At 36.8% G+C, this 26,496-nt stretch overlaps 1 protein-coding gene across 1 annotated transcript; it reads right to left on the reverse strand.

Moving 5' to 3' along the window:
- Window positions 1-391: 391 nt before the first annotated feature.
- LUM (lumican) lies at window positions 392-8,628 on the reverse strand. Its single transcript, XM_015080843.3, has 3 exons — window positions 8,129-8,628; window positions 4,854-5,739; window positions 392-1,211 (listed from the first exon to the last, which is right to left on the reverse strand). The coding sequence occupies exons 2-3, from the start codon at window positions 5,716-5,718 to the stop codon at window positions 1,057-1,059; spliced, it is 1,020 nt and encodes a 339-aa protein (XP_014936329.1). The 5' UTR covers window positions 5,719-5,739; window positions 8,129-8,628; the 3' UTR covers window positions 392-1,056.
- Window positions 8,629-26,496: the final 17,868 nt, after the last annotated feature.

Raw genomic sequence — 26,496 nt, forward strand, 5'->3', positions numbered from 1 at the left:
ATGACCTGGGTTTATGCCTGGCATCCGAAGCACCGGGGTGCTGGGGTCTTGTAAAACTGAACCCTTAATCTGTGAAATCTGATACTGTCTCTAGGCAGACAGCATCAAAATGGAGTTGGATTGTAGGACACTCAGTTGGTGTCCAGAGAATCACTTAGTAAAGGGAATCCCCTCCCGCAACGTGAACTGAAATTCAGATCTGCACACTTTTAAGTACATACTGTAAGATGTGTTTCAAAGATGTTTGCAAATGGATGCTAGAAGCAGACAATTTATTTAGTGAAAAACTCTATTCAACATAAGTAAAATATTGCAGGTTAAAGATGGTTTTAAAATTTTTATCTATTGTTTTATATATGAGAGGTATGAATTCCAAAAGAAAGCACAGTGATGCCATTTGCCGTGTTTTATTTTGCTATTAGCTTGTTAAACATAACATGCAAATGATTAAAAAGAAACATACACATGACTTAGAGTAAAAAATAATTCTAGAAAAGAAAAGTTTCATTAGGTAACCATATAAATCCTTAATACCAAAAATATCACTTTATGTGTATGGGGCTTCAAGGATTTGGTCTAGTATTTTGCAAAATCATCGGCCTCAAAATTTACCACCTATTTTTCAGCTAAACCAATCTGAACATTGAAATTTGGTTCAAGACACCAAACATCCATATGTGGGTAGCCCATGCTTTTTGGCACATTGAGTTGATTTAGGAATTATAATGCTGGGCTGACTTCCATGTAACCAGTAGAAGATTCTGCACATCATTTGACAGTAGAGATGTAGAAAATACTAAATTTACAAATAAAGCATAAGTTTTTTGTCTATGTGTGTGTCTGTGTCTGTGCTCATGATGAAATAGGCCTGCCTTTCATCTTTTCTTGTAAAAAAAAAAAAGGAGTAAAATGTTTACAAAACATTTCCTTCAGAATTTAAAATTCATGGAAGTAAAAACAGCGACAAAAATGAATACTATCAAAATTGACACACACAAATGTAACCATAAAATGTTGCTCCGGGATCCACCTCAATAGAATTGGAATTCGTAGATATTAATTAACGGTGATTTCATTTGCTACACGTAGACATTCATACATATCGGGGGGCAGACTGGTGTGCGTGAGACGGTTGCCATCCAAACGCAAATGCTTGATCTTGGAGTAGGATAATGGTCCCAGGATCTTACAGAAGCTCTTTACTTCGAACTCTGGAAATTAAAGAATAGAAAATGTCCATTACTTTTTTAGTACATGGACTTGAACTGATCACTTAAAAAATGCTCCAATCCATAATAATGTCTATTAAAAGTCCTTCCCACCTACTTGATAGATCTTTGAATTTGGAATTGCTACAGGAGTGTTTCAGGCTACCAAGTGACACAACAATACTTAACAATGAATGCTTATAGTAGAGGGTTACCTGAGTGGCTCAGCTGGCTAAGCTTTTGACTCTTAAGGTCTCGGCTCAGGTTGTGATCTCATTTTGAGTTTCAGCCCTGCATCTGGCTCTGTGCTGACAGCGTGGAGCCTACTTGGGATTCTCTCTCTACCTCTCTCTCTGCACCACCCCTGCTCATGCTGTCTCTGTCTCTCCTACAATAAATAACAAAATTGGGGCGCCTGGGTGGCCCAGTCGGTTAAGGGTCTGACCTTGGCTCAGGTCAGGGTCTCATTGTTCGTGGGTTTGAGCCCCACATTGGGCTCTGTGCTGACAGCTCAGAGCCTGGAACCTGCTTCCCATTCTGTGTCTCCTTCTCTGTCTTCCTCTCCCCTGTTCGTACACTCTCTCTCTGTCTCTCAAAAATGAATAAATATTTTAAAGAATTAAAACTAAATAAACAATAAAATAAAAAATAAAAAATATTAAGAATACTTATGGCAGATCAGGACATTCAGTTGAATGTTTGAGAGAATAGAACTCATTATCCTATCTGCATTTAGAAACACTGGATTTTAAAAGCCATTCAATTAATCTGTCATATTATCTGAGCACTCTTTTGAAATGTTTAGTCTAGCTGAAGAAATCTAAGATTGGTGCTGTTGTGTGAGCAATCTCGCCAATATAAACATCTTGGGTTTTGCATCTTAAAATAAGAGACTAGATGACCTCTGAAGAGTTTTCCAACAACCACCCTTCATGACAAGAATTCAAAACTCCAAAACCAAAAGCAAATCATAGAATGTCCATGATCTAGAGCTCGTGTCCTTTTCTTCTGTGGAAGAAAAGCTGCCACAAATGAAAAACTGATTTAGTTTTGAGTAGAAACTGAGGCTGCTTTTAGATTGCATGACCTAGGTGTGTACATAGAAACTGCTTATGTTTGCTCAAGTCCACTTCAGATTGACTTATCTGGTCCCCTGTGTTGTTATTTTCTTTCATTCTTAAATTCTAGTGAACAGTGACTTCAGTGGGGCTCAACACACTGTTCTCTCCATTAAGATGTTGTCTTTAACTCATCAGTCAAATTTCAGGGATCTTATGGCACCTATCTCTAAGAAAGCATGGAGGAATGGAAAAAAACATGGGTTTAGGCCAATACTACTTTTCTATCTCTGCCATTGATCCTCTGGGTGACTTTGGAACATTTATCTGATCTTCTTATTAGCTATAACATATCTTTCACACTGTGTTACATGAAGACTGGAGTGATTTTGGTATGGAAGCCACTTCGCCCACAGTACTGCACACTATATGTGCCGAATAACTATTGATGTCCTTTTAAGTTTGCCCTCTTTTCCAAGTTAGGAAAATCTGTGACTGGGTTGAGCTTAAAGTTGCAAGCTTGAAATAGGACAATACTCTTTGACCATATATTTCCTAATATTAGAAAAACATGAAGGGGCTCTTTGTATCTTAAGAGAATGTGGACAATTGCTATCCATAATTATTATGTAGCAAAATAAGTTGAATTGCAAACATGCAAAGTCAAACAACAAGAATACTTGAAATGGATATACCTAAATGTCAAGGATGAGAAAGGAATAAGAGTAACTAAACACTCACATTCAAATGGCAGTTGTGTGTGGTTTCAAGCTCAGCTTGACACTGAGGGACCACTGGCATTTCTTCCACGGACCACCTTTCTCATCTCCTATATCATTTCTTCCTTCTTGTAATCATCCTGGTCTTTGTACTTCCAGATTTTCCTGCATCTGTGTGTCTTCCCTTTCTTGTCTCAGAGTATGAGGTAGCCCCACTCACATGGATAGACCTCCACCAACCAAATCTAATGGGTTTCTTCAACCCTTAAGTATCTTAAATCCCATTAGCGTTTTGGGATGTCTGAATATCCTTCCTCCTGACCACAAATGTTTATAATATGGGACCATATATTGCTACAGAGTGAATTTTCCACTAGAAATTTCTGTAAGGGTTCAGCTATGATCGTTTTCTCTATATTGTATGACAAGCAAGATTTCCAGACACAAGAAAGGATATGTGGCATTTCAGATCTGGCAGTCATGGTCTCCCTCTTGAAAACACCCCAACCCTACTAGGGGTTACACAAAATTGTTGCAGAATCACAAAGTAGCATATTAATAAGTCATACTGTAATTTTTTGGATGGAAATGTCAATATCCTTATCCAAAATGACAAAAGAACCAACTTTCATGGCATAAAGATGTTCAGTTTCAATAGATTACTTCGCAGATATAATTGCTTTATAAGTAAATCAACGGTTCCCACCTGGCTTTTGATTTAAACAACTTTGTCTGTGAACTGTAGGTTATCTCTGCTGCCACCTTTGTTAAAGAATAAGATGGAGTGTGGTGAATTTCAATTTCCCACCCGAATCTGTATGGCTTTAATCGATAAATGTCCCAAAAGACCTAAAGAATACATGAACAGCCCAAGTGGATCAGGTCAAACTCCTACCCAGAAGATAAATACAAAGTATACAATGGCAGCAGGAGAAAGGAAGGAGAAATTGGAAAAATCAAACGAGGTTAAGTGTTGTGTATAAAAGGAGCTCTTTCATACTATTAAAAAAGATTCTGAACCCTCATCGATTTCCTTAACTCTTCAAAGAAAAATTTTAATGTTTATTTATCTTTGAGAGAGAGAGAGAGAGAGAGAGAGAGAACGCAAGCAGAGGAGAGGCAGAGAGACAGAGACACAGAATCCGAAGCAAGCTCCAGGCTCGGAGCTGTGAGTACAGAGAGTGATGCGGGACTTGAACTCATGAACCACGAATCATACCTGAGCCAAAGTCAGACACTTAACCAAATGAGCCACCCAGTTGCTCCTATTCCTTCCCTCCTTAATCTTCCTCACCATCTTCAAAATAACACTGTGAAGACCACACACACCATGACACAGATGACAGAGATAGATGATGGTCCATAAGAGCAGCGTAATATGTGGAGTCCCAAGTAAAGATGTCAGAGGAGACCACGAATATATGTGAACTGCTCTGGAGATAAGCAGGAGGGACATTTGAAAGCTTCTGCTAGCCATCCCTTTTCTGGACTTGTTTGTTCCTCCTCCAGCTAGACCTTGCCAAGAAATAAATGTCGGACAGAAATCTAAATCATGACAGAGGCAAGTGATAACATATCAAGAGCTAACACAGCAGGATGAATTAGCTCAAAATATTAAATTTGAAGAAATTTGTATTCAAGTCCTATGAGCTTAATGGTTTCTGATCTGGGCACTCCAAAGAAAGGCCAAACATTGAACAAATAACTGAGCTAGAATTCTTCTATATTTGAATTAGAGGGATAGATATTTTATTGGCATGTTTATTCATTTTTGTTAATGGAGCCAGAGACCATATTTACTTGCACAGTTCAGGCATGTAAAAACTTGAGGACACCTCAGTCACGTACAGGCACAGCTTTCTACTTACTTTCGAGTTCATTGACCTCCAGGTAATAGTTTTCAAGGTTCTCGTTGACAGTCGGTATGTTTTTAAGCTTATTATAGGAGAGATCCAGCTCAAGCAGGGATGATACATTAAAAGAATTTCCAGGTACTCCACTATCAGCCAGTTCATTGTGAGATAAACGTAGATACTGCAGCCCACTAAAACGCTTGAAATACTCATCAGGGATGTTGCTGATCTTATTGTTGTCCAAGTAGAGAGTTAGAAGAGATGCTGGGAGACCAGAGGGCAGTTTGGCCATCTGGTTGAAGCTCAAGTCAAGGTACTCGAGGGACTTAAGACCTTTAAAAGCAGCTGAAACAGCATCCTCTTTCAGTTGATTGTGTTGGAGGTGGACGAAGGTCAGGTTTACCAGTCCATCGAAGGAGCCAAGCTTCGTTATCTTGTTGTGCGTAAGCTGGAGATCCACCAGGGACTTGGGGAGTGGGCCCACAGACTCCGTAAGGTTGTTGTAATTTATATGCAGCTTCTTAAGTTGTTTCAGTTTAGAGAAAATTTTTCCTTTTATCTTGGAATTTTCTAGAAGGTTATGATCTAGAATGAGCCACTGCAGATCAGTGACGTTTTCAAAGGCCTTTTCATCAATATGGTCGATCTGGTTATTCCTAAGGTAGAGATACTTGATTCCAGGAGGCACCATCGGCACACTTTTCAATTTCAGCTCATCGCAGTACATGGCTGTTGGATAGCTTTCAGGGCAGTTACATTCTGGTGCACAGTTTGGTGATGATCGCCCATAAATCGATAGAGGGAAATCATAATCGTCATAGTAATAACCGCTGGCACCACCAGTTAATGCCAAGAGGAGAATAAACACACCTAGATTCATGTTTGGCAAATGCTTTGACTCCTAAATAAAGTGAAAACATATTATTATAAAATAGTACACTTTCAGGAAAAGGATATTGGATTTGCAATGTTAAATGCATCAGCAAATGTGTATTTTATTATTTTATAGTTTGTTTGTTTTTTTTTAGAGCATCTAATGATGTCTTTTTAATCTGTATTTAAGCGTCGTTAAAAGGATGTACTTGTGCAACTTCTGGGGTGGTGAACAGGTTTCAGGTCAGATTGCATACACATGCGCCCCCTTCTGGACGAGCCAGGCCCGACAGTCAATCTCTCTAGGTCCTTCCTTAATTAAATGCCTTCCTGCAATAGGTTTCTGGGTGGTGCCCAGTAGCCACCATGTTAGTACACTGCTTCAGAACATCCTTCAAAACCAGAAAAAATGAAAATGAAAAGACAATTGTAAGCTGTACCCTGTACCCTACCATTCACCATCATTAAAATATCTCATTAAGAAGACCCTCCCTGGGAATAGGGGCAATCTGTGGTTTTGCCTGAAGGAAAGCTATTCTTATCTATGTGTGTGTGTGCGGAGGGGTGGGGGGGGGGGTACATTCCTTTAAAAATGTCTGGGTATTGTCGGTGCTGAGGAGGAAGAACAGAATTCGTGGTGGGCGTGAGTGTGTGTGTGTATTATCTTGACTTGTCTTTACTATTCCATACCTTTAGGTGCATTACACAACTGTCTTCCGAAATTAATATTTGGCATATTAGTTTTAGAACGTGCTTTTAATTAGTCAGGGAAATGTCACAGATTCTAAAAAATAATTAAACCCGTAAAGAGATCCAACTGGTAGAAAACATCTATTATTTTCAAGTTTTGAATTAAAATTGTCCTTTCGCAGTAACTCACCAGTTCTCTACCTGCTTCATGCCAAAAGTTAGGAAGGCATGGCTCACTTCTCTGGATTTTAGTGCTCTCACAGCACGGAAGTGGAAAAGAGGTAGAACTGAGGAGAGTCTGCTGTGAACAGTGGCATTATGAACCATGTAGGAAAGGACAACCTTGAGAATATAAATTAAAAATAAGCTGTAACAGTGATCCTCTCATATGAACATGTTTCTAAGTGAGGCTCAATAAAGTGTATTTCAATTGCTTGGGGAAATAAAGGGTTAGCAGTTTAGGTAAAGAGTTGGGCTTTTGTAGAGTGGAGAGTTATGTCTGAAGGCTAACTCTGGAAGGGAAATCATAATGTGAAGCAGGATCCACATTCCACTATATACCATAAAATAATATATCTTCTTGCGAGAAATATGGTACAAACTTATGTGCCTAGATTGGTTGGGATGAGTAGGAATGTTTAGCATGAGAAATAGAGACATCTTTTTGCTTTGCCTCAATTTGAAATTATAAGGCACTTTATTTTAGCAGATGAAACCCTAGAAAAGTTGTTGGAATCACTCTGATAGCTGACATAATGTAACACGTAGCCAGATTCTCGGGAAATTATTCCCTAAGATTACGATGGCATCATTTAATTTAGCTGACAGGACTTGGCCATGAGAACAATTACATAGTGTTAATGTAATTACAGGATTCTTTTAAGTTGTAATACGTTAATGTTGTAAAGATTTGTCTTGCTCCATTAAAAAACCTCCACCTTGTTTAAACTGAGTATGCACTAAAACTAATACTTACTATAATATGAGTATTGAATAGTAATGAAAAAATGCTTCCATACTTTTTGGCAGAGTAAAAACAAGGGCTCTGAATTCAAAGAGAGTTTGTAACCATATAATGACTCCACTATGAGGCAAAAGCGCTCTGTGCTTTTTCCCCAGTTTTTTCCAAATACCTGTGGCTATGGAGGAAATGCTTTTCTCAAAAAGTAAATCATCTTTCCCAGAATTTCTTTAAAACATGTTTTTTAAGACGTACATCCAAAAATCAAATCTTTGAAATTAACAAAATAGAAATGTGATTCCTGTCTAAGTCTTTTAGCTCACATTTTTATAACATGTTCACTGTAAATTGTAACAAATTATAACAATATAAAGTATTTTGAATGCTGATTGAAATGGCCTTTCTTCACTTCAAAATTGGGTTTTAACAACACTAATGTATATAACTAATTAGCATAAAATAACAAACATTTTAAATGCCAAACTTTTTTACTATGTTCAGTTTTAAGTAGTGTCTCATTCCAATTTTGCAACTTTGTATAACTTCCATTGCCAAGCAGTACAACATATACTATATAAAATTTATCTCAAATCCCTAAATCATGGAAAGCATATTAAGCAAAATGTGAAAGTAAATGCTCAAAACTGTGGATTTGCTGTTGAGTAGCAATTGGCAATGTTGCTCTGGAATTTCTTCTGTTCCTGTTACAATAAACACTGTCCCAAACAGTCAGCATCCCCAGTGCTATAGTTAAAACAGCACTTACCTTACTGTCTTGATACTGCTTTCGTTAATTCTTAAAGCAGATGCACTATGGACAAGAATCCACCAATATATGCTGTGAACTCTGTCAGGACGGAACTGGCTGCCAGATTCTTGGTGATACAAGAGCTGAAGGGGGGGAAACCCAGCCCAGTCACGCCAGTCTCTGCATGGAGTTATGTCATTGTGGGGATCTTGTGGGGTGGTGGCATGTGAGCATTCCGCTCTCTAACGAAGTGCAGGTGGACGTGGGGAGCAGGGACTGCCCAGCTCATTCCCTATGGAATGGGAGAGAGATTCGTGCTTAACTAGCCCAAATACCATAGCTTTGAACCAAGAATTGAGTCCTGCTGCAAACGAGACATCTCCTGTAGGAGCACTTCTCTTGCAAAGCTCTTTCTCTCTGGAGCTGTGGGAACAATTAGGTGCTGTTCTCTCAACCAACTCTCAGGTTCATCTAAAGGTCTCATAAATCATAAACACAACAAATAATTCCAGGAAAATGCAAATGAGTCTTCAGAAGAATCAAATCTTTTTTTTTTTTTTTTGCCCATATACTTGAAATTGATATTTACTCATTTGGACTACCTTAACTGGGGGCTAAGGAGGTAACTTACATTCATTTCTAAAATACGAAAAATGCTTCATTTACGCACTGACATAAAAGGTAAAATCAACATTTCCAGTTTATTTTTTGTGTTAAGAGGATTCATTTTATGTTATTCAGATCTGGAACCGATCAGCAATGTCCTGCCTGTTTCTTATTTTGTGGATTTAATTTAGGACTTCATCCAAAACCTTACTCGGGGATGGTATTCTATAGCTTAATGCCAAAAAACATAAAAGAACATGAAAAAATGTACACTAAAAATATCACAAGGCAGTAATCTTTCATTCTCTCGTTGCATGCTAGCAGTATATTTTTTCCCCCAAAACTAGAAGTTATGCAAAGTTGTAATCTCCCGAGGGCCTGGTTTGATACATCTTTAATTGTTAGTTCCTGATGCATGCTTTTAGCAAATGAGTGATATACTCAGTTCTTGTCAATTTCATCTTGTGATTGTATCAGCTGTATTTAGAGGATTTATTTTGTCTCCAAATTTTTCAGTTCCTTGTGGCTACAGGAACTTTTAGAATAAGATATTTCACCATAAGTTGCCACATGTTAAGATTTTTCCACTTTAAAATAACTGAAATATGTTACTTTTAGCTATGAGACCTGTGGAGTTATTCAGTCTCCCTGGTCATTATGAATGCATTTGCCTGAGAAACTAATATTGGAGTAGTGCCTTATTTTTTGTCATGGGACTGTTAAAAAAACCCAAAAGATAATATTCTTGAAAGTAACTCAAAGAATGTTAAAGCAACTCAGCATAACAGTTCATTATTATTGTTTTTAGAAAATTATAGAAAGACCTCATTTTATAACAGAGAAAGTGAATAAACTTCAAAAATCAGAAAAAAAAAAAGAGAGAACTAGACCAATCACATATAATGAAGTGGTTCATTATAAGTAGATAGTTAAACAATTGTAAGCACTAAAGTGTGTCAAATTCTACAATCTGAGATTTAGTTTGAAAAATTTCAGCTCTCTACTCTTAGGATTTTTCTTTATTAAGCAATAAATGTGTTGGGACATCTGTAATAGAGTTTAAATGCATTAGATTTTATTTACCTCATTGTGAAGTTGATATATCAACATATACTTTCTTTTTTTTTTAATAAAGTCAGTTCTTTGACACCAATTGGATGCTGCAAACCTTAAAGCATGTTTCTTGAGTCTATTAGGAAGAAATAAAATTACAACTCATGGTGTACTTTATCCAATGCTTTATTATCAGAATTTTCAAATATTTTTTACTTTAACGTTTATGCTTTAAAATCCATGTAAGTACTGTTACCACACTTTCAGAAGTAGAAACAGAGACTCAGAAAGTCTAAATAATTTGCTAAAAGTCACCTCACAAATAAATGAAAGAGCAAAATCTTGAAATATTCATCCACTGAGAAGACTGTGGACAGGATAGAGCTAAAACAGAGCAGTTAATTTAATCAGCTTAAAGTATTTTACAGACAATATTAGTTGAGAGCTGAAATATTAACTATACAATGGTTTTTAAAAAGGCAAAAAAAAACCCCACTAAACAGTATTTTCTTTCCTTGTGCGTAACACGCTTACGTGCACACGCCCTCACATTCACGCTGGGTGAGGTAGGAGCTTTCCACCCTGGCAAATGGAGTGAGGTCATTTGTGGTAATAGATGTTGGAGGTTTTATCAATATCCATGTTCAAATGATTGGGCTGCCCCCTCAGCCCATCCACGGATTCCCTCGGTGACTGAGGCCAGCAAGAAAGATGGGGAACATTCTGAACCTTTCATCTACCTCATCCTGAATCCAGCCCTGCATTTCTCACCACCCTCCGCCCCCCCACCCCGCCCCACCCCGGGCTCACCACAACTTTCTTGTTTCCTTCCCAAAACCATTCTGATGGCAGATTCTTTTTGTCCAAGCTAGCTGGTGATCTCTGAAAAGTCGGTCCTGGAGTAAGATAGTAGTAAAGAGCCCAGATTTGGTGGAAAGATAGAAACAGATTTAGAAACTTAAGCAAACTATCAGGAATAATATATATATATATATATATATATATATATATATATATATATATTTTTTTTTTTAAGTCATCTTTGTAGCTTTAGTGTCTTCATGTTTAAAATGGGTATGATGATGTCTGTAGGTGAACTTGTGAGTATCAAAGAACACCGTGTGTGTATAATGCCATTGGAACAAGACTTGGCATAGTACAGCAAGGGGAAAGGGGGAGTGGATATATGTTCCAAGCCCCTTACTCAATGCCTGAAGCCTTGGATAAGACATAACCCTATAGATACTATGTTTTTCCTATACATACATCCATCCTTATGATAAAATTTAATTTATAAATTAGGTACAGAAATAGAATAACAACAATGACTAGTAATAGAATAATTATAACACTGTACTGCAATATAAGTTATATGATGTGGTCTCTCTCTCTCTCTCTCTCTCAAAATACCTTATTGCACTGTCCTCACTCGCCTTCTTTTTGTAATGATATGAGATGATAAAATGTCTACGTGATGAAATGAAGTAAAGTGAATGATGTGGGCTTGTGAGGTAGTGTTAGGCTACTGCTGACCTTCTGATATATTGTCAGAAGGAAGGTCATCTGCTTCTGGACTCCAGTCGACTGTGAGTAACTGAAACCGTGGAAGGCAAAACCATGGGTAAGGGGTGGGGGCTACTGTATAAGTGATTGATGCATTGAAATGCTTAATATTGTATAGCTGTTATTAGTTATTATTCATAGAGGCATAGAAACACAGATTTGGAAAGAATTTCAGAGATCATCAAATAGATGGGTAGTGTTAAACAAATTTCCCAAATTCTATAGCAGGATTTTTTTTTTCATGTGAAGAGTTAAAACTAATGTGCTACCGGTACTCTACCCAAACTACGACATCGCTTTCCCTTTGGATTAGATGGATGGTAGTCCATGTTCCCCTGCACTCTGTATCTAGTGATACATGACTGTGCATCTACATAAGTGATGCACTTATGTTTTTGGAATATAGAATAGAATAGAATATGATGAAAAGCATAGAATATGATGAAACACAATAACAATTCCCTGTTGGTAGAGGAGAAAGTTCTATTTTTATCATTTTATACATTAGGGTTTAAAACTTCACTTTTTTCTGATTATAAATGTCATAAAAGTAGTTTGTTTTAGCACACTTGGAGAACGTCTACATGGAAAAAGATGAAAATAAATATTCTAGCCCAGAGATGACAAAATTTTACTGTTTTGCCCTAGGCTGTGATTTTGTACACACACACACACTCATAGACATTTTGATTTTCACAAAAATATCACACCATTATCCTTGCAGTTGTGTATCCTTTTCCACAAAGCAGTAAGTGATGGAAACCTTTCCATATCATTAAGTATTCTTCTCTAATGCCATTTTTATTCGCTCCATGAAATTCTATCCTATAGATGTATTATAGTCTAATTACTTTTTAATATTAAAATGACCACTTGCTTTCTCTTATAATTTGCAAACTACCGTCACATGTAATGGAATTTTATTCTTCACATTGGTCATAACCTAATCTGTCTACTTTGCTTATCTCAATAGGTCACTTTATTTTTTTTTTCATGTTTATTTATTTTTGAGACAGAGAGAGACAGAGCATGAACGGGGGAGGGTCAGAGAGAGGGAGACACAGAATCTGAAACAGGCTCCAGGCTCTGAGCTGTCAGCACAGAGCCCGACGCAGGGCTCGAACTCACGGACCGCGAGATCATGACCTGAGCCGAAGTCGGCCGCCTAACCGACTGAGCCACCCAGGCGCCCCTCAATAGGTCACTTTAAGTGAAGATTCCTTTTTTGGTAAGTGGTTTATGGTTTTAAGTCAAAACAATAGATGAATGCAGTTGCACATTTTTCTCCCTTCACATCAATCTTACTACCATTATCAATTTTAGCATTTCTTACAAGCCATGGAACTATCCTTCATCTTCATCATCTTTATGCTTATATGGATGTGTATATAGTTTTTGGAAATACCTACCTTTTTAAGTTTATTTATTTTGAGAGAGAGGGAGAGAGAAAGAATGAACAGGTGAGGGCAGGACTTGAACACACAAACCATGAGATCATGACTTGATCTCATAATACATATTACATTCTACGCTCGTTTCCACTTCTCTTGGCATCTTAGGTGAAAATATTTTTTAATGATCCATAAAAAGGTTTATTATATTTTTGCATTAATTCACTTGCATTATAAAATTAATAGACATGAGAGGTATAACATGCTGAAACATTTCACAGCATCCCAGGATGTGGGGTTCAGTGCAAACAAATCCCTCAGCCAACCGACTCTCCAATCACAGTCACTAAAAGTGATCTTTGTTTATTACTTCAAATATTTCAGACGTGTCCTATATACACAAGAGAATTTCATTTCCCTCCCTCTCTTTCTCTCCACCTCTCTCTCTTATCCTTGATGTCTTGCATTTTTCACCTGAAATACTTACCTTATTTTGTCTTAATAATATTTGTTACAGTCACAGGGCATGGCATTGTAAGGGTGTACCAAAACTTGTGTTTCTGCCCAATGGTGAGTGATTTAGTGCTTTCTATATATCTTTGTTATTTTGATTATTTAATTGCTATGGCAATCATTGGTAATATATTTAGCAAATGTTGTGCACTAGTCAAAACAGTGCACAGAACATTTTTGCAAAACAAGACCACAAAGTATAATAACTTCTTTGTGTTGATTTGTGTAGGCACAAGGGGGATTTGAGGATTTAAAATAATTTATTGGACTATATCTATAAGTTTATTATAATAACACCTATAAACAAAATAACAAATATAACAGACACAAAAATATAACAGACACAAAAATAACAGACACATAGTATTGTTTTTGAGAACAAACTGAACTAATCTCTCAAAATACATTTATAGTCTAAACTACTACCATAGGAAATTCTAGAAAGTACAAAAATACACAAGCAGAAGTCCATTAGCCATCAGAATGGTATCATCACATGTCCTGTAGCCTCTTGAAAGCTCTGCTTTTCACTTCTGAGAGAATCAAAGTGAAAAATACAAATAACATCTTAATATTATTATAAACATAATTTTTTTAAAAAAGGAATTATTTGGGGCACCTGGGTGGCTCAGTCGGGTGAGCGTCTGACTCTTGATTTCGGCTCAGATCATGATCCCTGAGTTGTGAGATCAAGCCCTGCGCTAGACTCTGTGCTGACCCTGGAGCCTGCTTGGGATCCCCTCTCTTCCTCTGCCCCTCCCTGTTTTCTCTCCTGCAGGTGCACACTCTTTCTCTAAAATAATAATTAATTAATTAGTCTAAAAAAGAATAATTTTTATATTGTGGACCATCTGAACGAGCAACACTTTGAGCAGTGCTGCCCCCGACCCCTTAATTGTTGGCTTCTAGTCACTTAAGCCTCAAACTCTTCAGACAGGCTTTGAACCACCAAAATGGAAGCAATCTTTGAGCCTCATTCTGTTATTCTCTATCATTTTAGAATATTATAATTTCTTGTGGTTTACCAATTTGTGGAATTATTTTTAAATTATCTGTTCATTTTTTAGAAATGTATTTTATAACTTTGGCCTTCTAGACTGTCACTTCCATAAGAGTAAGACTTTATCTGTCCCTTAGGCTTGGCATAATAAGTTCTTCACACATATATACTGAATGAATGAAATATTTTTCCAGGATATTTCTTGTTCTCAACCTGTTTACTTTTTGGATGGATTTTCATATATATTTTGTTATGTTAAAGACAATGCTATTGTATTTAAATGAGATCAGTTAAGGTGAAATTGACATCTTTGAAGCATTGTGTTTTGACATGGAAGGATAGACTTTTAGCGTTTATCTAAGAGGTTTATTTTGTGTGCAGATATCTAACTTGTAACTGAATCTGTATGGTAAATTAATTAATTTTTGAAAACCCTATGCCATGAGAGAATCATGGTAGACTATGATCCTTGTCTATTAGAGAATTTAGAATAATTTCCTTTATTTTTACTTTTTTAAAAGTGTATTCATTTTGAGAGAGAGAGAGAGAGAGAGAGAGCACATGCAAGAGGGAGGGACAGAGAGAGAGAAAGAGGAAAAGAGAATCCCAAGTAAGCTCCGCATTGTCAGTGTGAATCCCAACACGGGGCTCAAACCCAGGAACCCTGAGATCATGACCTGAGCCGAAATCAAGAGTTAGACGCTTAACCAACGGAGACACCCAGGAACCCTAGAATAGTTTCCTTTAAATATTTTGTTCAGGTACAGTTTCCTCCAGATTATCTTGTCTTAATCAATGAAATCAAACCTAACATAAAATTTTATAATGTGCAATGCTGATGCGGATTTCAATTGTGTTGTACAGGATAAGCAAGAAAGAATTAAACTTCCCTGTATTTTTTTAAAAAATTTTAATGTTCTTATTAATTTTTGAGACAGAGAGAGACAGAGCATGAGCAGGGGAGGGGCAGAGAGAGAGGGAGACACAGAATCGGAAGCAGGCTCCAAGGTCTGAGCCATCAGCCCAGAGCCCGACATGGGGCTCGAACTCACAGACTGTGAGATCATGACCCAAGCCAAGGTCCGACGCTCAACCGACTGAGCCACCCAGGCACCCCAAACTTCCCTGTATTTTGTATGAAAACAGGTAAAGCACAAGAAATATGCCCATAACATTACAGTTTGTTTGTTTTTTTTTTCAAAGTTCAAAGTCCAAACCTAGGAGCACCTGGGTGGCTCAGTCAGTTAAGACTCCGACTCGGTTTCGGCTCAAGTCATGATCTCACGGTTTCATGAGTTCCAGTCCTCATCAGGCTCCATGCTGACAGTGTGGAGCCTACTTGGGATTCTCTCGCTCCCTCTCTCTGCCTCTCTCCTAATCACTCTCTCTGTCTCTCTCTCAAAAAATAAATTAATTAAAAAAAAAAAAAAAAACTAAGTCCAAACCTAGAGTTTTCTCTCACATGTCCTCCAAAATGATATATGCAAGCCGCTGCATGTGACGCATGTCTGACGTGTTATGATTTTATATATGTCCGGTATCATGTATATTATAATTAAACATATTTAATTGGATTTAAATGGAGTGAAACAGGAAGTGTAAGATCATTTCAAATATGAAAATAAAAAGTTCACCAACATTGTTTTATAACGAATAAAAAGAGAAAATGATGACATCAAGCATGCTGTCTTCTTTTATCCCCAGGAATCCGTGTGTGTGCATTTGGTTTTACTGAAATATAATCTGGTGGTTAATAATGCTATGTAACATATTTGCTGCGAGATCTTGGGCAATTCACTTTGCGTCAGTTTGCTCATCATTAAAATGTGAACAGTCACTGCATCTATCTCCTAAAGCTTGTTCACGAGCTTAAATGAATTAATGTATATAAAACTCTCAGGACAGTTCCTTACATACAGTAAGCACTCAATAGTTGTTAGTTATTACTACCGTTACACGGGTCCACTACTTTCAGTATGTATGAAAACAAGTGGCATGGAAGGTGATGTGTTGAATAAAAGCAGCAAATTCTCCGAGATGGGAATCTTTGCTTCTGTCTCTTCTATTGTCTGCTCTGGAACTAACTCTGTGTCTATTAACTCTTTAAACCTCATTTTCCACATTTGTAAAATAGGATTGTCTTCATCATTGGGATTGTAAGAGGATTAAATAAGTCAATACATTAAAGTACTTAGAACATTCTAAGCATGAAGTGATTTATCTTTGTAAAGTAAAAGTATACAACTAGGCTTAATATTCATAAATGCTTAATATTTATACTAATATTTACATTAAACAGCATGCAAAAGCAAATAATAATTACAACTTATCATGAGTGTTATAAAATAAAATGATAGGACGCAGTGAGAGAGAACACAGCATGGGAGAGCAGAGAAAGCCTCCTCTTGGATTAAATCCTACTTAACCTGGGTAGGGAAAGGTAAAGAAGTAAAGGAAGGAGTGCTCAGCATAGAGTTTTAGAATTTTTGAACAAGGGCTGATGGTAAAAGGTTGATGGTTAAGTGGCATACAAATTGTGATTGAAGATGTAATGATGGTCAGTTCACGTAGGGTATCATAGTCCATACTATGCCCTGTGGGTTTTCATTCCAGTGGTTTGGGATGCCAGTGATTGTTTGTGAGTAATAGAATCATAAGAGGAAGCAATAAGGCCAAATGGGACACAACAGCTTTAGCCTAGGAAAGAAGCAAATATGGTGGCTTAAACTAGAGGTGTCAATGGAGACAGAAATTGGTACATGCAATTGCAATGCAATGAGGGAATGAGTTAACTACATGACAACATTTCCTTCTAACTTCTGTAGCTGGGACCTAATTAAGAACTTTAAAGATTGTAAGCGCTGAAAAAAAATCTTACAGAGCTATTTCCCAACATGCAATTCAAATTAAAATCAATACCAACCAACATCATCAGCATCAAAACTGGCCATGATTTATTGAAGAAGGTTTTACATTAGGAAGTGAAAATCAAGATGAAGCTTTAGAAAAAGTGAAGAATGAGCTGGGTTGACCCAAGGGGAGACTATAATTCCAGGCATAGGGAAAGCTTTTAAAAGGTACAAAGGCACAGAAGAAACTAAACTTTTGGAAATCAACTGACGTCGGATGATGGAATTCATGACTAGAATATCAGCAAATATGCAAAAAGTAAAAAATAAACCCTTTTTTCTTCTAATTAAATCTATGGTGGTTCAGAACACATCATTTTCCAAGAAGCTAAATTAATTGAAAGTTTAACAATGTGTAAACAACATATAAGATTAAAAATATTTTAGGCTTACCCTAATTTATAAATAAACACTTCCTAGGAGTCCAGTAGGAATATCCTCATTAAACTACAAAGCTTTGAAGACTCAACTAATCCTAGTGTGTTTTTTAGTACCAAAGTCATGTGGCATGTTTTGAAAATGACATAACATTGACTCATTATAAAATAGGTTCCACTAAAAACAAATTGACTTTGAATAGCAAGTGGTATGAGTACTCGTTGCTTTCATGTTGGAAGCCTTAGTTTTGAAATTTAATATATACCTTTCATTACAAATATCCGTCCTCCATTATATTTGAAGGAAATGATTGACCTATAAGATTAAGTAGTTAACATACTTTCAGTGATACACATTTTCCAGGGTTATATGGTTTCCCCTAAGCTTCAGAAGGAAACTTCAGAAAATAGCTCTGGGGTTTTAAACTACAAGTTGAAGTTGACTTATTCATAAACCACAACATTTTTTATGATAATTATTTCAATATTGAAAATTCCAGTGTGATCTAAGCTACCCTTCTGTAGTGTGTATGAATGTATGTGTGATTGTGTGTGTGTGTATATATATATATATATATATATACACACACACACACATAATAGGTTTGGGTGTGTGTGTGTGTGTGTACACACACACACACACACACACACACGCACATAATAGGTTTGGGTGAGTATCCAAAAATATTGTGGATATTCCACAAACCTATTATATTCCAACCCATACCCAGTTCTTCCTTTGCATAACAATGAAAGTACCAAGATGTCAATAAAAGTCCTTCTAAAGTTTCCAAAGAGAAAATAGATCAAGATACATTATAGTAATCTTGGCAGTGATTTTTTGGTTTAAATATTTCTGTATTTTTTTAAAGCCATATTTTTTGGTTCCTTTAGTTAGAGTTGGCCATAACTCAAATTTTGAAATATCAGTGATAATTAAAGTTGGTTGTTGATTGAAATCATTCAAGGAACTTTAAAAAATATAAATTCCTAAAAAATGTCCCTTGGAGATTCTGATTGAGTGTGTGTAACTGAGAAACCTGCATTCTTAAACCAAAAGAGATTGGGATAAACAGATGGAAGTAAGTAAATTATATTCTAGTCTTTCCTCTATTTTTGTTTCTCTAGGTAATAGAAAATTCCATTACCCGAAGTTTGGAGGCCTTGGGCTAATATCAGACATGATGAACTACTTTGTACTATGCAAGTTATCTTTGTACTATTAAAATTATCTTCTCCTAAAGACCTCAGATTCCAAATGCCTGATTTCTTTTAATATTATTTTTTTTTATTGCAGTAGAGTTGACATGCAATGTTATATTCGATTCAGGTGCACAACATACTTATCTCACAGTACTATTCATTACTCAGTGCTCACTACGGTAAGTGGAGTCACCATGTGTCACCATACAATATTATCACAATACTATTGACAATATTCCCTATGCTCAACTTTTCATCCCCATGGCTTATTTATTTTACAACTGGAAAATTGTACCTCTTAATCTCTTTAATTTATTTCACTCACCTCCTACCAACCTGCCCTCTGGCAACCACCAATTTGTTCTCCACATTTAAGAATCTATTTGTGTTTTTTGTTTTTCATTTGTTCATTTGTTTTGTTTTGTTTATATTCCACATATAATTGAAATTGTATGTATTTGTCTTTCTCTGTCTGACTTATTTTACTTGAAATAATACCCTGTGGATCCATTCATATTGTTGCAAATGTCAAGATCTCATTCTTTCTTATGATCGAGTAATATTCCATTGTATATATACCACATCTTTGTCATTCATCTATTGATGAACACTTGGGTTACCAAATGCCTGACTTCTTATGGTTTTCTGCACTAATCAAAGAGTCCCTTTATAACTTATGTGCTTTTTCAATTCTTATATGAAGATGGTGTCTCTGCCTTTTTTTTTTTAAAGAAAACATGTGTAACTCCAGTGGAGAAAATTCAGGGTTAAACAGAAGGACTCACAGGGAAAGCAGAGATGAGTTAAGCATAAGCTGCCTTGTGCCTTTGTATTTAGTCCACAGATAATGCTGATTTGAGGAAAGAAGATATTTAAAACTCAGAGTGTTCAGGAATATTCTTTTTGGTCAGGCATGGATCAGGCAAGTGTGGAAGCAACCTAGTCTCAGACCATTTGTTCATTTTATGTTGGTTAAAAATTAAGACTTTATTCAGTTGTACAAAGAGAATTGGGATATTTATTTTTTCATTTGTTATTTAATCTCCCTTTAATCAACACTGGTGACAGGAAATTTGAATTTACTAATTGACATTTTATTAATTTCTATCTTTCTATCTATTTAAATGGTCTCTCTCAATTTAGATTTTCCCTTTAGCCTTCCAGAGATGAACTCCTTCACCGTTATCTTCCACAGGATGGAATCTGGGTATGCGTGGGGGGCAGTTAATATATCTCCCTGGGGTCAGGGGATGGAGATAAAGAAGGAGTGGCTGCTGGGATGTATATTATGGTTCTTTTGCTCTTGTTGGAATCTTTGATTTACCTTTGCACCTGGACATCATGGCTCCTGAGTCTGTGGCCTCTTATCTCTGAGGTCAGTCATGTACCCATCAATCCTCCATGATAATTGATCTCACACCGCCTCTGACTGACATCCCTGGAGTTAGGCTCTCACTCTCGAACAAATCCCTGCTTGGATGTTTGACTCTGTAGTAACAGAATCAAGGTCAGAATGACTGGAATACAGTGAGAGAGGGGGAGAAGGGATCTAGATAAATTCCATTATTAGTTTCCTATTGCAGCTATAAAAAATTACCACAAATTTAGTAGCTTAACACAGCACAAGTTCATTATCTTTCTGCTCTCGAGTTCAGAAACCCAAAGTGAGTTTCACTGGGTTAAAGTCGTGGTGTCAGCAGTGTTGAATCCCTTTAGGAGGCTCTCAGGGAGAATTCATTTCCTTGCCTTTTCCGGCTTCTGGCGACTCCCACATCCCTTGTCTCTTAATCTATCCATCTTCAAAGCCAACAATGACCACTTGGGTCTTTCTCAAATCACATCACCATATCACTGACTCTTCTGCCTGCTTCTTCCACTCTTAGGACCCTGTGATCACATAAGGCTCATCAAGATAATCCAGGATAATCTCCCTGTTTTAAAGTCAGCTGAGTAGTGTCTTTAAGTCCACCAGCTACCTTAACTCTTCATTGCCACATAATGTAACATATTCACAACTTCTGGGATTAGAATGCAGATACCTTTGAGAAGCCATTAGCCAGCCTATAGCAGTTTCCCAAACATCATGTGGAACTATAGGTTCATTTAAATAAAATCCCCAAAGATGTTTGATTGGAAGAAACTCTGTTCTTTAGATCTATGACTTCTAAAATGTTTGGTGTTAATTTTTCAAAAATCAATTAGAGCCACTCCACATAGTATCTCCTAATTTATACTCTAACATTAAAGGATTAAAATTTTTATTTTTAAGCTTTTATTATCCAGTCAGGAAGATGAGTCAAGATGTGATCTTTAGTAGAGTGATTTAGCTGTGGTGTTGCCAAATTGTGAATTTAATTTTCCTCTGGAAGCCAGGAAAACCAAAATAATAATGAATTTATTCTGGGTCTGGTTAATGTCCTTTCTGGGAATAGACTTTGGAGAACTTAAAAAGTGCACTGAGAAATTTGCTTGTGGGTCTGCGGGTTGTCTTCCCAGAAGTGATGCTGTACACTGGACTGGGCAACCAGAAGAGGGAGGGAAGGAGGCAGGGCTTGCAAGTCTGCGTTTATTTTGGTGATCGTCATGGTCATGACTCACAGTGGAAGCCCTAAATGAATCATGATCTCATTTGCCACTTTGGAGAAAAAGAAGAAGATGAGCATCTAAACAGAAAAACAGTTGTACAGTTGTGTTTGATCATGGATCCCAACCATTGAACATTTCCTCAGATTTCTAATACCATTTTTTGTCCATGAACTTTATCAGGATTCTTATTAATGCCAACTCCCCTCTTCACCTCCCTTTCCTGTCTATTTTCCCAATTATATTTCCCTCTACTGTTTCTCCACTTTGCAATAAATGCAAATCATTGCCGTTGTTCTATGAATCTGTCTACACAGAGACTAAAAAGAACAAGGAAGTAAAGAGAGAACGGGAGTGTACCATTACATTTAGATTCGTGACTTTGATTTTATTAACATTTATATAAGGTTCTTACTTCAATGCACTATGGCCTATAGAACACTGTTATGGTGTATATATATATGGGTGACAATTTTTAGAAAAAGGAAAAAAAGAGACAAAGTAAGCATTCCTTAAATGCAGTTAACATGTGGTTTAATTTGAGCCCTATGACTCCCTTCCTCAATTCCAAATATTATTTTCTTCCTAAAAATATTTCAAAAGATGGAAAGGAAAAAGTAACATTGGGAAACTAGAAAGAGTTTGAACACAAATGAGCTTCCATGGTGTCCCTCTCCCACCAATACACAAATCTCCCCACTGAAGTGGTGAAAAATGTCCAAGACATCCTTATGTGAAGACTGGGACTCTAAACCACCAGGTCTAATCGAGTCTCTCTACACATGTTGTACATTGTCTCCCCTGTCTTATTTATTTTTTAACTGGAAGCTTGTACCTTTTAATCCTATTCTGTTTCATCCTTCCCCCCAACCCTCTCCCCTCTGACAACCACCAGATCACTCTCTGTATCTGTTTCACGTTTTTGTTTGTTCATTTGTTTTGTTTTTTAGATTCCGCATATAAGCGAAATCATATGGTATTTGTCTTTCTCTGTCTGCCTTATCTCACTTAGCGTCATACCCTCGAGTTTCGTTCACATTGCCACAGATGGCAATGTTTCTTTCTTTCTTGTGGCTGATTAATATTTCATTGTGTGTATATACCACCTCTTGTTTATCCATTCATCTATTGATGGACACTCTGAGTGCTTCCATATCTTAACTATTGTAAATAATGTTGGAATAAATATAGGGCGCATTCATCTTTCCAAATTAGCATGTTTGTTTTCTTTAGATAAATAGCCAGAAGTGGAATATCTGGATTGTATTTTCAATTTTTGGAGGAATCTCCATACTTTGTCCATACTGGTTGCACCATGTTGCATAACTGCTAACAGTGCACATGGGTTCCCTTTTCTCCACATCCTCGTCAACACTTGCTGTTTCTTGTCTTTTTGATAATAGCCATACTGATGAGTGAGAGGTGATAGCTCATTGTGGTTTTAATTTGCATTTCCCTAAGGATAAGAGATATTGGGCATTTTTTCATGTGTCTGTTGACCATTCCTAGGCCTTCTTTGGTGAAATGCCTATTCAGGTTCCCTGCCCATTTTTTAATTGGATTGTTTGGGTTTTTTATATATTAAATTGACGGTTTTCTTCACGGTAGTGATAGCCAGAAAAGAATACCAGTTTACCATTCTTGACAAATACAGTAACGATCATTAAATTAACATTTTAGTGATTTACCATGTAGAAAATTCATTTGTGTATGTTATTTGAACTGATCCTTATTAAAACCCAGTAAAATACAAATGATTAAACCTGTATTAAAGATAAAAAAAAAAATCAGGCCCCAGAAACAAGATGCCCGCCTCCAAATTTCCCTGGAATAGGAAATATTGAGTCTCATGTTTCCATGTTCCTTTGGGTACTAGTTTTCTCACAAACCCTCTCCACCACACGGAACTCAGCTCAATCTTTCCCACACCTGGTCCATATGAGCTCTCTGGCCTTGTTCTCAGCATGCTGTCTGTCAGCCTCCTGTTGCTCTTTCACTGCTGTCAAACCCCTACTACAAGTTCCTTTTGTTTATTTTTCTATTGCGTGTGTGTGTGTGTGTGTGTGTGTGTGCGCGCTCGCGCGCGCGTGGGCAAGCGCATTGCTCAACAAAATGAGATCATACTTGCTTTGTATGTTGTTGTTTTCACTATGGCATCTCCAGCATCTATGGCAATGTTCTGCACATAGTCAGAGTTTAAATAATTGTGTTTTTAAAAAATGTCTGTTTGTTTGTTTGTTTTGAGAGATAGCACAAGAGGCGTGCCTAGAAGTCTGTGCTGTCAGCACAGAGCCGGATACCGGGCTCCATCCCAAGATCTGGGAGATCATGACCTGAGCTGAAATCAAGAATCTGCCTCTTGACCAGCTAAGCCACCCAGGAGCCCCTCAAGTAATAGTTGAATGAGTGAACACACACATGAAAATCATGGATTAATCTACTCATAGTAAAAATATTGTAATATATATCAAAGGATTCTGAATTCTATTACAAGTCTGTTGACTATGTTTTTTTTTAATGTTTGTTTATTTTTGAGAGAGAGAATGAGCAGGGAAGGGGCAGAGAGAGAGAGGGAGACACAGAATCCAAAGCAGGCTCCAGGCTCTGAACTTTCACCACACAGCCCAATGTGGGGCTTGAACTCACAAACTGTGAGATCATGACCTGAGCCAAAGTCAGATGCTTAACCGACTGACCCACCCAGGTGCCCCGCATCCTCTATTTTAATACATCAGTAACTATTAAGTAATCCAAAACACTTTCTGCTCCTTGTGTATATGATCTAAATTTGCTAATCATATGTGGGAAATATTCCATTTCTCTGAAGGCAATCTTTCTACTTCTCAACCTAGATAGTGTTTCCAGCCTATATTCCCACTAACCAACAGCTTTGTCTCTATTCCCACTAAACCATATGTTTCAAGAATTAAACTATAATGTAGATAGTCCAAGGATTTTGTGAGGTCTTCCAAATGGCTGGGAGATACCAGAATTTGCCCACACTTCCCAGGTCGTGTCATGAAAGCATTTAGGTCTGGTTCTTTTGCATTGTAGTAGTCTCTTAAAACTTCTGCTTTTCAAACAATTTGCGTTTTAAAAATATTAATACTCCGAAGCTCACAAATTTAGCAGGCTCTCATTGCCAATTTAACACATACTGTTAACACTAATGTTGCATGTAAATGATAGAAAGCACTTAGAACTTGAGGACAGTGTTGTGTTAGCTCTTTCACTAAATTGCTGGGGTTCTTTTGTTTTCGTTTTTATTTTTCCTGGGAGTCATTTAAATTTCTTTGGGCGTTCTAATCTTTATCATTCTAATGAGTTAGTGAAGTAGAATTAGGTAAGCAACAACAACAAAAGTAATAGTAACCAGAGAAAATAAGTTGTCACTTTGAGATTCTGACGTGATACTAATTTAAGAAACATTTTTAATTGGCAAAATGTACTGAAATGCTCATAGTTTTTGATCTAGTAATCTCTACATTAAGTGATTTATAATCAGGACAATATGTTTTCAGCACTACATAATAATAGAAAGTTGGAAGAAATTCCAAATTAGAGAAGTAAAACATGGATAAGTGACTCTATGGTAAATTCACATAATGCAATATTATGAAGTATTAGTGAAATATGCCCACACTATGTAAAGAAGTTGAAACATTTCTATTTAAATATCAGTAAAAGCAGCAAAAATGCACTACATAACTTCATCATTTCTGTTTGCAGTGCTAGAGCAGTATCCCCATCCATACCAACGATAAAGCAAATTAAAGCGAAATCATCAAAACAATTATCTCCTTGACCTAAGATTCCTTCTAGCTTTAGTATCATAATTTTGCACAAGTTAATATCAAAATAATTGTTTCACTAAGAAGCAATTTCTAATTCCCAATGCTGAATAACTCCTAAATGCAGATGCGGGATTCATTATTTTGTTGATTATTTTGTAACTGTAATCTAATTCTCCATTTTATTTTTGTAGTCTTTTCCCAACAGGGAATAAAGTGGGGAACTTGTGTGTTAAACTCAGGTGGATATTTTGGATAAAATCTTGAAAACATTTTTTTTTAATTTGAGAGAGAGAGAGGGGAGGGGGGACAGGGGCGGAGGAGTGGAGAGGGGCAGAATCTTATGCAGACCCCAAGCTCAGTGCAAAGCCCAGCACAGGGTTCAATCACACAACCTTGGAATCATGACCTGAGTTGAAATCAAGAGTCAGATGCTCAACCGACTGAACCACCCAGGTGCCCCAAACCTCAAAAACTTTTAATTTAATTTTTACATTTTGGCAATTATAGTAATTTTATAAAATGAACTTACAACCAGGACAGTGTATTTTTCTGATTTAAATTTAGGAAAAGATAAAATAAAAAAAATTAAAATTACATATTTTACAAATTTCATCAAGTTTTCAAACAAGGTGATAAATATTGTGATGTATTTCATCAAATATATCTCTCTTCACTTTTATGCTTATATTTATTTTGAAAACAAAATACTCTGGGTACTCAGAAATCTTTGCCTCACATCCAAAAAAAAAATGTTTGCTTTAAATAGATGTACATTCTGATGACAAAAGAACACTTTTCATACATTATGCCTAATGTAAACAGAGACAAAGCTCAAATAAATTCCGACTCAGTTTGCAAAAAGGCACATTTTTGGTGACTATTTTAAACTTCATTAACTCTAATTTTCCATTTCACCAGTAACGATACTTTACAGGTCCTGGGGATTACCCCCTGAGATATCTAACTCACCAACATTTGCAGAAGCCACTACTACAGATGTGATTTTCTTACATTTTCCTTGCTGAAAATAATGTGGTGCTTCGCCACGACTGCAGCTTTCTGGGTTCAGGACTCAACTCAGAGAATTTCATTTGGTTTTCTTAATTTGATCCAGCTGTTGAAATGAAATCGGTTTGCCTGCCTTCCTTCCTTCCTTCCTTCCTTCCTTCCTTCCTTCTTTCCTTCCCCCCCTCCTCTCTTTCTCTCTCTCTTTCTCCACTCAGTCATTTTCTGGATACTCATGACAGAATGGAAGTAATCTTGTTGAAAAGTGAATTTTCCATATCAAACTTGCCAGCAGCACGCACCTATTTCATAATGCACGTATCTGCATGTATTTACAGAGTGTGCTGTGTCATCTTGAACTTATTTTTTTTTCCCTTCCACTGTCCAGG

The sequence above is a fragment of the Acinonyx jubatus genome, chromosome B4 (assembly GCF_027475565.1).
Source record: "Acinonyx jubatus isolate Ajub_Pintada_27869175 chromosome B4, VMU_Ajub_asm_v1.0, whole genome shotgun sequence".
NCBI classification, from domain to species: domain Eukaryota; kingdom Metazoa; phylum Chordata; class Mammalia; order Carnivora; family Felidae; genus Acinonyx; species Acinonyx jubatus.